General features: G+C 37.7%; 1 protein-coding gene across 1 annotated transcript in view; it reads left to right on the forward strand.

The window, feature by feature from the left end:
* The window catches only part of LOC130244867 (1-phosphatidylinositol 4,5-bisphosphate phosphodiesterase beta-1), a 195,096-nt gene that overhangs the window by 177,990 nt on the left and 4,778 nt on the right, over positions 1-12,328 (forward strand). The window contains exons 25-31 of the mRNA XM_056477422.1: positions 2,328-2,381; positions 2,471-2,690; positions 3,402-3,582; positions 7,251-7,327; positions 7,419-7,508; positions 11,135-11,192; positions 11,504-11,590. Coding sequence (XP_056333397.1) covers positions 2,328-2,381; positions 2,471-2,690; positions 3,402-3,582; positions 7,251-7,327; positions 7,419-7,508; positions 11,135-11,192; positions 11,504-11,590 — 767 coding nt within the window. The remainder of the gene's footprint in view (positions 1-2,327; positions 2,382-2,470; positions 2,691-3,401; positions 3,583-7,250; positions 7,328-7,418; positions 7,509-11,134; positions 11,193-11,503; positions 11,591-12,328) is intronic.

Consider the following 12,328-nt stretch of genomic DNA (forward strand, 5'->3'; position numbering starts at 1 on the left):
ACCGGATTAGCTAGTTAACAGCAGATGGCGCTCTAGGCTAGTTTTCAACACCAGATTAGCTAGTTTTTAACAGCAGATGACACTCTAGGTTAGTTTTAAACAGCAGATGGCGCTCTAGGCTAGTTTTTAACACCAGATTAGCTAGTTTTTAACAGCAGATGACACTCTTGGCAAGTTTTAAACAGCAGATGGCGCTCTAGGCTAGTTTTTAACACCACATTAGCTAGTTTTTAACAGCAGATAACGCTCTAGGTTAGTTTTAAACAGCAGATGGCGCTCTAGGCTAGTTTTTAACAGCAGATAGGCTAGTTTTTAACAGCAGATGGCGCTCTAGGCTAGTTTTTAACACCAGATTATCCAGTTTTTAAAAGCAGATGCTGCTCTAGGCTAGGTTTAAACAGCAGATGACGCTCTAGGCTAGTTTTTAACAGCAGATGGCGCTCTAGGCTAGTTTGTAACAGCAGATAGGCTAGTTTTTAACAGCAGATGACGCTCTAGGCTAGGTTTAAACAGCAGATGGCGCTCTAGGCTAGTTTTTAACAGCAGATGACGCTCTAGGCTAGTTTTTAACAGCAGATAGGCTAGTTTTTAACAGCAGATGGTGCTCTAGGCTAGTTTTTAACACCAGATTAGCTAGTTTTTAACAGCGGATGGCGCTCTAGGCTAGTTTTTAACACCAGATTACTTTTTAACAGCGGATGATGCTTTAGGCTAGTTTTAAACAGCAGATGGCACTCTTGGCTATTTTTTAAAAGCAGATGGCGCTCTAGGCTAGTTTTTAAACATCAGATTAGCTAGTTTTTAACAGTGAAGGGTGCTCTAGACTACTTTTTAACACCAGATTAGCTTGTTTTTAACAGCAGATGGCGTTCTAGGCTAGTTTTTTTACACCAGCTAGTTTTTAACAGCAGATGACGCTCTAGGCTAGTTTTTATCCGCAGATAGGCTAGTTTTAACACCAAATAGACTAGTTTTAACAGCAGATGGCACTCTAGGCTAGTTTTTAACACCAGATTAGCTAATTTTTAACAGCGCATGGCGCTCTAGGCTAGTTTTTAACACCAGATTAACTCATTTTTAACAGCAGGTGACGCTCTAGGCTAGTTTCAAACAGTAGATGGTGCTCTAGGCTAGTTTTAAACAACAGATGACGCTCTGGGCTAGTTTTTAACACCAGATGGTGCTCTAGGCTAGTTTTTAAACAGCAGGTGCTCTTCAGTGCTCTAGGCTAGTTTTAACACCAGATAGACTAGTTTTTAACAGCAGATGGCGCTCTAGGCTATTTTTTAAACATGTGCTCTATGGTGCTCAAGGCTAGTTTTAACACCAGATAGACTAGTTTTTACGGCAGATGGCGCTTTAGGGTATTTTTTAACACCAGATAGGCTAGTTTTTCTTTACAGCAGATGGTGCTCTAGGCTATTTTTTAACACCAGATTAGCTAGTTTTTAACCGGAGATGGCGCTCTAGGCTAGTTTTTAAAAGCAGAAAGGCTAGTTTTTAACAGCATATGGCGCTCTAGGCTAGTTTTTAACAGCGGATAGGCTAGTTTTAATCAGCAGATTGTGCTCTAGGTTAGTTTTTAACAGCAGATGGCGCTGTAGGCTAGTTTTTAACACCAGATTATCCAATTTTTAAAAGCAGATGCTGCTCTAGGCTAGGTTTAAACAGCAGATGACGCTCTAGGCTAGTTTTTAACAGCAGATAGGCTAGTTTTTAACAGCAGATGACGCTCTAGGCTAGGTTTAAACAGCAGATGGCGCTCTAGGCTAGTTTTTAACAGCAGATGGCGCTCTAGGCTAGTTTTTAACAGCAGATAAACTAGTTTTTAACAGCAGATGGTGCTCTAGGCTAGTTTTTAACACCAGATTAGCTAGTTTTTAACCGGAGATGGCGCTCTAGGCTAGTTTTTAAAAGCAGAAAGGCTAGTTTTTAACAGCATATGGCGCTCTAGGCTAGTTTTTAACAGCGGATAGGCTAGTTTTAATCAGCAGATTGTGCTCTAGGTTAGTTTTTAACAGCAGATGGCGTTCTAGGCTAGTTTTTAATCGATTCAAGAAAGCATATCCAGGTATTACAGTTTGTCTTGGTCATTAGTGAATATATTGAAATTTATAAATGTCGGAAAATGTACATCCAGCCAGTTGTTTTTGCTGAATAAAGCCCTTCGCTGATAATCATGTGTGGCTTTATTCTGAGAGAATAACTGTCCGGATGTACTTTATCCATTACTTATAGACTGCAGTTCCCCTTATACTCACTGCATTCACACACAAGACTACATTATGGACAAACGTTTCATATTATTGGTTGAAATCTTATTTCAGGCTCAACAAAACCAGCAGCAAAGACTGAAGATCTGATCCAGAGCGTCCTCACCGGTTAGTTGTGTTCATCTTTTACTGAGCCCATTGGCTGGTTATTTAGCTTGTTTGTGGATGTAAAGGTCATTTTCCTGTTTGTTCGTCAGAGATGGAGGCTCAGAGTGTGGAGGAGCTCAAACAGCAGAAAGGATTCGTGCGCGAGCAGAGGCGACACTATAAAGAGATGAAGGACCTGGTGAAGAAACACCACAAGAAAACCACAGAGATGATCAAGGAGCACACGGCCAAATACAACGAGATCCAGCATGAGTATCTGCGCAAGCGCTCCGTCCTGCAGAAATCTGCCAAACGAGACGGTAAGAAGAGGTAGGTCGAGTCCAGTGATCCTCTATAGAGTTCCAAAGCTGGAGGAGATGCAGAGCTGAGCCAGTGTGTGTGTGTGTGTCTATGTGTGTCTGTGTGTGTGTATGTGCATGTGCTTGTGTGTATATGCATATGTTTGTGTGTGTTTTTGTGTTTTTTGTGTGTTTGTTTGTGCATGTGTATGTGTGTGCGTGTGTGCATGTGTTTGTGCGTGTGTGTGTGTGTGTGTATGAGTTTGTTTGTGTGTCTGTGTTTGTAATTGTGTATGTGTGTCTTTGTGCTTGTGTGTGTGTTTTGCATGCATGTGTGGGTGTGTGTATGTGCATGTGTGTGTATGTGTGTGCATGCATGTGTTTGTTTCTGTGTGTATATGCATGTGCGTATGTGTGAGTATGTGCTTGCCTGTATGTGTGTATATGTGTGTGTGCTTTTTTTTGTGTGTGTGTGCTTGTGTTTGTGTGTACGTGTGTTTGCATGTATGTGTCTGTGCATGATTGTGTGAGTGTGCACGTGTGCATGTGTTTATGTGACTCTGCATGTGTGTGCGTGTGTGTGTTTGTATGTGTGTGTGTGTGCGTGTGTGTGTATGTGCATGTTCATATATGCGTATATGCATGTGTGTGCGTTTGTGTGTATGCATGTGTGTGTTTGTTTTTGTGTGCGTGTGTGTGCGTGTGTGTGCATACCTGTGTGTTTGCGCGTGTGTGTCCGCAGGTGTCTGTCCTCCAGTCCTGAGCACGGGCCGTCATTCTTCGAGCAGGAGCTTCTTCATCTGGATCAGGACAGCGCACAGAAGCTGGCGGAGCTGAAGGAGCAGCAGCAGCAGCAGCTCCTCAACCTGCGGCAGGAGCAGTACTACAGCGAGAAATACCTCAAGAAAGAGCACATCAAACAGGTCACACACACACACATTTATAATGATACTGTATATTAAAACTAGTGCGTTAACGCATGCGGTTCATTTGAAATATTTAATGTGTAAAAAAATTAATGCAGTTAAAGCAAATGGAGGTTTTTTTTATTTCCTGTTGTGGCCGACGTGTGTTCAACGTGCAAAGAAATATGGATAAGACCAAGGAAGCGCTTTTAGAAGGAAAGGTTTAGTATAAAATAATTAATGTCGCATTACCATGCTATCCAGCGGTTGCTCCAGAGTTTCATCTAATTTCGTTTGTTTGATTTTTAATCTTTCGACTTTTGTTTGAATGGAATTTGATACCACATGCCGAATGGAAAGAAAAACCTCCTGATTTTGTAACTCGGTGGTCCTTTGAGGCAGTGGTTCTCAAACTGGGGGTCGCGAATAATTTCAAGGGGTCTCGAGAGTGATTTAAAAATTGTGTAATTTTCAGTGATTATAATATATAATTTTCAGTATTATAAGTGAAAGCTAATATTTTCAGATTTTATAAAGATATCACTGATGAACTCATAAAGTATTTAGGACACATTCAGGCAGAATGCATCTTTGCACTTAAAACGCAGCGCTCAGGAACAGTTTAGAACTGTTGTCATGTCAACTTGCTGCAGTAAACAAAGCCGGCAACGCTTGTCCCGCCTTCGCTCTCTTCTTATTGGCCCACTGCGCTAGACTGAATCATTCAGTCAACGCCTTCTGCCTTCAGATGACAGGAGATACAACCACGAAAATGTAACGCGCTGAAGATGAGAGAATGAAACCAACACTGACGGATTTAGTTTTAGAAACCACCTAAAGCTACAAATAATGGCACATCTGATTACTGATCACGTGGTGAATGTTAATCCACCATCTACACTTTTCCAAGAGTGGATAAAAGACTTCCATTGGCTTCAAGTCTGCTATGAAAATAACTAAAGCGTTCACTGTAAAGTCTGTGGGATGGAATTTTCAGGTAATGGTTTGCCACATCTACACATTTTAAGCACGAGAGGTTCTGTTTAATTCTTTATTTAATGGCCAGATGCTGTCAGCCGTACAAGTGTCAGCTATATGTAAAATTTAACACCACATACACCATCGCAAAAGGGCTAATATTGCAGCTCATGAAAAGACCGGTATTGCTATTAAAATGACGTATGCAAATAATAAGGTATATGTCAAAAGCATCTGTGCAATATCAGACACCATCTGTGAGAACACAGTACAGTTAACGTATTGTTAACAGATTTATTAATAAATTCATGTCAAGCAGTGCGTGCAGGGCCGGTGAGCGGTCCGTCCGTGATATCTTTTGGTCACTCAATTATGCTATAAAAATGTGTTTTCTTGTGATAACGGGATTTCATTGAGACATATTTTCCTCACGCATGCATATATATATATATATTTTTTTGCGTGTTAGTTATGATTAGTGTTGATTTCAAATGCAATAAATCTGTTTATAAAACTTAAAAGAAGTTATTTTTATTGTTTGGATATGCTTTGGTAGTGGGGGGTCGCGAGTTCTTGACGATCTTACATTGGGGTCGCTGGCTTAAAAGTTTGAGAACCACTGCTTTAAGGTAATCAAAAATTGCTGTTTACATTGTAGACTCTTAATAAAAGTATCATCTTAATCATATTACAGTCGGAGTATTGGTGTCCATGTAAATGCACTCTGAAAGTGGCGAGGATGTCGCAAGCTGTTAAAGACAGCGCATTCCTCGGCTATGATTCCATGAGCCCTCAAATGTTTCTTTAAGTTTGACATGTTTCCCCCCTTAAAAGTAACTTTTGTAAAGCGTCTGCTTCACGTTGCGGTGTCAGAATCCTTGATTGTACACTATAGCCATACTTTAGAACGCTTAGTTTAAGCAAATTTGACGAACTCGCGTTCTCGAACGAACTCGTACGTGTTTATGAATCTGAAGGGAGTCACGCACATTATGTGTTTGTGTGCGCGCGCTTTTCCTAACAACAAGAACAAATGCCTAAACATCTCCAACGGTGTATCCCTCAAAATTGTTTAGAATTAAATGTTTAGAGATGGTGTGACCAAAGTCCCTGTAAGAATTAGTCTTTGGTGTGACACAACGCGTACCTGTGTGTCCCTTGATTCTTCTTACGTCCTTGTCGTAGCACCAGTGGCACCAAAATTAGTCACTGAAATTCATATACTGATTGATATGCTTGTGAGAGACGGTTCTCACTCTTAGGTCACATCATACAAAAGAAAAGGCAGTCCTGATAATGTCAACAGACTGGACTGTCTTCACTGGCTGAATATAAAGGAGGGCTAAACAGAATTCTTTCTACTGTATAATTAACGTTCTCAACTCTCAGCAATACAAGCTTTTCAATCAGTGCAATAGTTTGTATTCAACACTTTATTATTCATTCGTTCATTTATTCATTTTCAGCTTAGTCTCTTTATTAATCCGGGATTGCCACAGTGGAATGAACCACCAACTTATCCAGCACGTTTTTTACACAGCTCATGCCCTTCCAGCCGCAACCCATCTCTGGGAAACATCCACACACACTCATTCACACTCATACACTACGGACAATTTTAGCCTACCCAATTCCCCTGTACCACATGTCTTTGGACTGTGGGGGAAACCACCAGGAGGAAACCCACGCGAACACAGGGAGAACATGCAAACTCCACACACAAACGCCAACTGACCCATAGAGGCTTAAACCAGCGACCTTCTTGCTTCGAAGCGACAGCACTACCTACTGCACCACTGCGTCGCCACGTTATTATTATAATTTTCCAATTTCCATATTTGCAATGCCTGTATTTTGGAATTTTTAGCAGTTTACAGTTCAATCCAACATGGAAATAATTTTTGTCATGCCTGTGTTTTTATTTCTGTAATAAATATGGCTGTCAAGCCAACAGTTTGAGGATCTTGACGGTTTATTGCAGGTATGTTGTTTACAAGAAGAAAAGTTAAACAAAAATTCTAATAAACAATCATATTTTGAATTTAAAATAGTTTTTGTCTTACTTTTACATCGATTTTACGTTTGAATGTCTCAAATTACAAGTTTTAAATGCGATTTATTGCGATTAATTGCAGAAAAAAAGTGTGATTAATTAGTTAATTCTTTTAAATCGATTGACAGCACTAATTAAAAAACATAAGCAATAAATAACATTCATTCATTTCCCTTCAGCTCAGTCCCTTATTTATCAGGGGTTGCCACAGCGGAATGAACCACCAACTATTCCAGCATATGTTTTACACAGCGGATGCCCTTCCAGCAGCAACCCAGTACTAGGAAACACCCATACACTCTCATTCACACACTCACTACGGCCAATTTAGTTAATTCAATTCCACTATAGCGCATGTGTTTGTGGGGGAAACCAGAGCACCCAGAGGAAACACACGCCAACACGGGGAGAACATGCAAACTCCACACAGAAATGCCAACTGACCCAGGTGGGACTCAAACCTGCTGTGAGGTGACAGTGCTAACCACTGAGCCAATGTCTTTTCTATTCGGGCCACTTGAATTCATTTTGTGCTACTGAAAACTCAAGAGTGCCTGTCTGAAAGGCTACCAGGGATTTTGAAATGTTGCGAGCCCAATAAAAGGATTTGTTTGATGGGTGGGTAAAAAGGGTGTGTGTTTGTGGAATTGTGCAGGTGATTGAGAAGCTGACATGCATCGCGGAGGAGAGTCAGAGCGGTCAGATGAAGAAGATCAAGGAGCTCTGCGAGAAGTCAGTCTATCAGGAATATAACACACGCTATATTGCACATATACTGTAACACACACAATAACTCATAACACACACTCATCTGTGCCCACAGAGAGAAGAAGGAGCTGAAGAAGAAGATGGACAAGAAGAGGCAGGAGAAGATCAGTGAAGCAAAGTCTAAAGAGAAACACCTGACAGAGGAGTAAGAGCACACACACACACACACACACACATAAATAAATATACGCACACATGCATACACATATATAGACACACACATACACATATACATATAAACATATAAACACACACACACACACACACACACACACACAAGGTCGCCCACAAGGTCCAAATTTACTGGTATTGCTATGCATAAGGAACTCACACACAAACACACACACACACATACACACACATACATATATACATACACATAAATAGATATACATATATACACATACACATACTGTATACATACACACATATACGCATACACATATAAACACACACATACATATATACATACACATAAATAGATAAATATATACACATACACATACTGTATACATACACACATATACACATATAAACACACACACAGACATATATACATACACATAAATAGATATATACACATACACATACACATACTGTATACATACACACATATACACGTATAAACACACACACATACATATATACATACACATAAATAGATAAATATATACACATACACATACTGTATACATACACACATATAAACACACACACACACACACATACATATATACATACACATAAATAAATATACATATACACATTCACACATGCATACACACAAGTTCCCCACAAGGTCAACATTTACTGGTATTGTTATACTTGTGGGGACTTATTTGGTCCCCTCAGCCTAAGAAATAAAAACACACATACAAAAAATTACATTATATACACACATATGCACATACACACACATACAAACACAAATGCACAAAGATATATTCATACACACACATAAATATACAGCATATACACACATATACACATGCACACACATACACACACATATGCACACACACACACATACCAAAGAAATTCACCACAAGGGTAAGATTTACTGGTATTATTATACTTGTGGGGACTCATTTGGTCCCCTGAGCATAAGAAATAAAAACACACATACATAAAATTACATTATATACACACATATGCACATACACACACATACATACACAAATGCACAAACATATATTCATACACACATACACACAAACATAAATATACAGCATATACACACACATACACATGCACACACATACTGTATGCACACGCACACACACATACCAAAGAAATTCACCACAAGGTCAAGATTATTATACTTGTGGGGACATTTGGTCCCTTGAGCATAAGGAACACAGACACAGACACACACACACACATACATACATACAGTGCATCCGGAAAGTATTCATAGCGCTTCACTTTTTCCACATTTGTTTATGTTACAGCCTTATTCCAAAATGGATTAAATTTATTTATTTTCTTCATTTATTTCCTCCTTTTTAAACTGTTGCAAATTTATTAGAAATAAAAAAGCCTGAAAACTCACATGTACATCAGTGTTCACAGCCTTTGCTCAATACTTTGTTGATGCTTCTTTGGCAGCAATTACAGCCTCAAGTCTTTTTGAATATGATGCCACAAGCTTGGCACACCTGTCATTGGGAATTTTTGCCCATTCCTCTTTGCAGTACCTCTCAAGCTCTATCAGGTTGGATGGGAAGCGACGGTGTACAGCCATTTTCAGATCTCTCCAGAGATGTTCAATAGGATTATGTCTGGGCTCTGGCTGGGCCGCTGAGTGACATTCACCGTGTTGTTGTGAATACACTCCTTTGATAATTTGGCGATGTGCTTTGGCTCATTGTCCTGCTGGAGATTTCACTCAGGATGTCTCTGTACATTGTTGCATTCATCTCTCCCTCTATCCTGACTAGTCTTCCAGTTCCTGCTGCTGAAAAACATCCGTCTGGCCACTCTACCATACAGGCCTGATTGGTGGATTGCTGCACAGATGATTGTCCTTCTGTAAGGTTCTTCTCTCTCCACAGAAGAACGCTGGAGCTCAGACAGAGTGACCATCGGGTTATTAATCACCTCCCTGACTAAGGTCCTTCTCCCCGGATCACTCAGCTTAGATGGCCGGCCAGCTCTAGGAAGAGTCCTGGTGGTTCCAAACATCTTCCACTTACGGATGATGGAGGCCACTGTGTTCATTGGAACTTTCAGAGCAGCAGACATTTTTCTGTAACCTTCCCCAGCTATGCCCGAGACAATTCTGTCTCGGAGGTCTACAGACAATTCTTTTGTCTTCATGCTTGGTTTGTGCTTTGACATGCACTGTCAACCCTGGGACCTTATATAGACAGGTGTATGCCTTTTCAAATCATGTCCAATCAACTGAATTGACCACAGGTGAACTCCAATGAAGCTGCTGAAACATCTCAAGAATGATCAGAGGAAACAGAATGTACCTGAGCTCAATCTAGAGCTTCATGCCAAAGGCTGTCAATACTGATGTACATGTGATTTTTCAGCTTTTTTATTTTTAATAAATTTGCAACAATTTCAAAAATTATTTTTCACATTGTCATTATGGGGGATTGTGTGTAGAATGTTGAGGAAATAAACAAATTTAATCCATTTTGGAAAAAGTCTGTAACATAAAAAAATGCGGAAAAAGTAAAGCGCTATGAATACTTTCTGAATGCACTGTACATACATACACATACACATACACATTTACAGTAAACATACACATATAAACACACACAAGTTCCCCACAAGGTCAAAATTACTGATATTGTTATACTTGTGGGGACTTATTTGGTCCCCTCAGCATAAGAAATACACACATAAATAAATAAATAAATAAATAAATAAATAAATAAATAAATAAATAAATATATACACAATCGCACACAAATATACACATATGCACAAACATATATTCATTCACACACAAAAAATACAGTATGTATATACACACATTCATACATAAACACTCACACATACACACACATTTTCTTGAGAAGAAAAAACATTTAAAACGAATTGAAATTTGCATATATTTATATTCTAATATTCTAATAAATCTAAAGTATAACTAATTAATTATTAATCTGTATGTTTATATAAAATATGATTGAAATAAATGGACAAATATTGAAAATTAAAATTCATAAAATTAATATGCATGTAAAACATACACAAATTCAATAAAATGATAATACATATAAAAATGTAAATAAAATTATATAAATATATGTATATGGTATAAAGTATCTTTTAAATTGATATTCAAAATGTAGAATATAGATAATATATTTCTATAAATAGAGATGAATTACTAAGAATTAATCCAGCATCTAAATATTAAGTCTATTACAGAGTTTTCTGTCTTTACATTCTTAATTAACTTTTCTCTTAATTAAATGCAATTATTATATTTTCATTCATATATATATATATATATATATATATATATATATATATATATATATATGCAGATTTCATTCAAGTGATTGTCTGAATGGAGCCATTAAATGATTAGGGATGCTGTAAATCATTAAGCCTCGTGATGCTCATTTACTACAGAATGACGATGAATGTCTTTGAAGAGACAATAACGATTATTTCCAGATTATGTTCATGATTGTTCTGGGAGTAATTAAAGGACTGTGATGGAGAGGGTTTAATGACTCTTGCTCAAAGTGTCCTCTAGAGGGCAATAAAACACTGTGAACACTGTGTGTGTGTGTGTTTCAGAGAGAAGCTGGAGATCAACAGGTCGTATGTAAATGAGGTGGTCCAGCACATCAAGAGGGTAAAAACACACTCTTCGTCATCATCATCATCATCATCACTGACATACTAGTTTATTTTAAAGGGATAGTTCACTTTTTTCAATCCTGTTTGAATTTCATAGTTCTGTTAAACACAACAGAAGATATTTGGTGGAAAGCTGGAAACATGTAACCGTTGGCTTTCATAGTATTTGTTTTTCCTAATATGGAAGTCAGTGGTTACAGGTTTAAAGAATATTGTTAATTAATTCATGTTTTGACAGTGACAGATTTCAAGTAAGAAAAATAGCGTACAGTAAGCCCCATGAGTTCTGTCTTTTTTTATCTGCAGCTTGAAGATGCTCAGACTAAAAGACACGAGAAGTTGCTGGAAACACATAAGAACATCCTACAGCAGATATTAGATGAGAAACCCAAGGTAAGAGCTCACTGTACACAGTATTACACTGGACAAAACATAAATTATTATTAATTTATAATTATTATATTAATATAATTATAAATATTAATATTTTTCTAACAATAATCGTAATATTATTATTATTATTATCATCATCATCATCATCATTATTATTATCATTATTATTATTATTATTATTATTATTATTATCATCATCATCATTATTATTATTATTATTATTATTATTATCATTATTATTATTATTATTATTATTATTATTATCATTATTATTATTATTAGCTCTTCCAGTGAATATGAGCTGGTGTTTTCCAGAACAGTGATACAAACAAACAGTCTGTTTGTTTGTTTGTTTGTTTGTTTGTTTGTTTGTTTGTTTCTTGGTATCACTGTTCACTGAAACATTATTCTTACTATGATGATCAATATAGTAAAGGTCTCATAAACACAACCCCTGATCTTCTACATCTGTTCTTCACATTGTTTTATGTTAAATATCTGAATTACTTTTAACTTTACATCTGTAAAACCAGACCTGTGAAATAACAGTCAGAAAGTGTGTTTTTGTCCTTGATGGTGTGTGTTTATTGGATGTGTTTGTCTGTGATCCGCTGTTGCATTAGTCAGTATTGATCCGTGTTAGTCAATAGAGTCACATCACACAGCACATCCAGTCTCTTCTGTGCTTAAACTCTCATTCACCCTGATCAGCATGACAGACCTGATGCCTGACTATTA

This window comes from Danio aesculapii, chromosome 17 (genome assembly GCF_903798145.1).
Source record: "Danio aesculapii chromosome 17, fDanAes4.1, whole genome shotgun sequence".
Taxonomy (NCBI): Eukaryota; Metazoa; Chordata; class Actinopteri; order Cypriniformes; family Danionidae; genus Danio; species Danio aesculapii.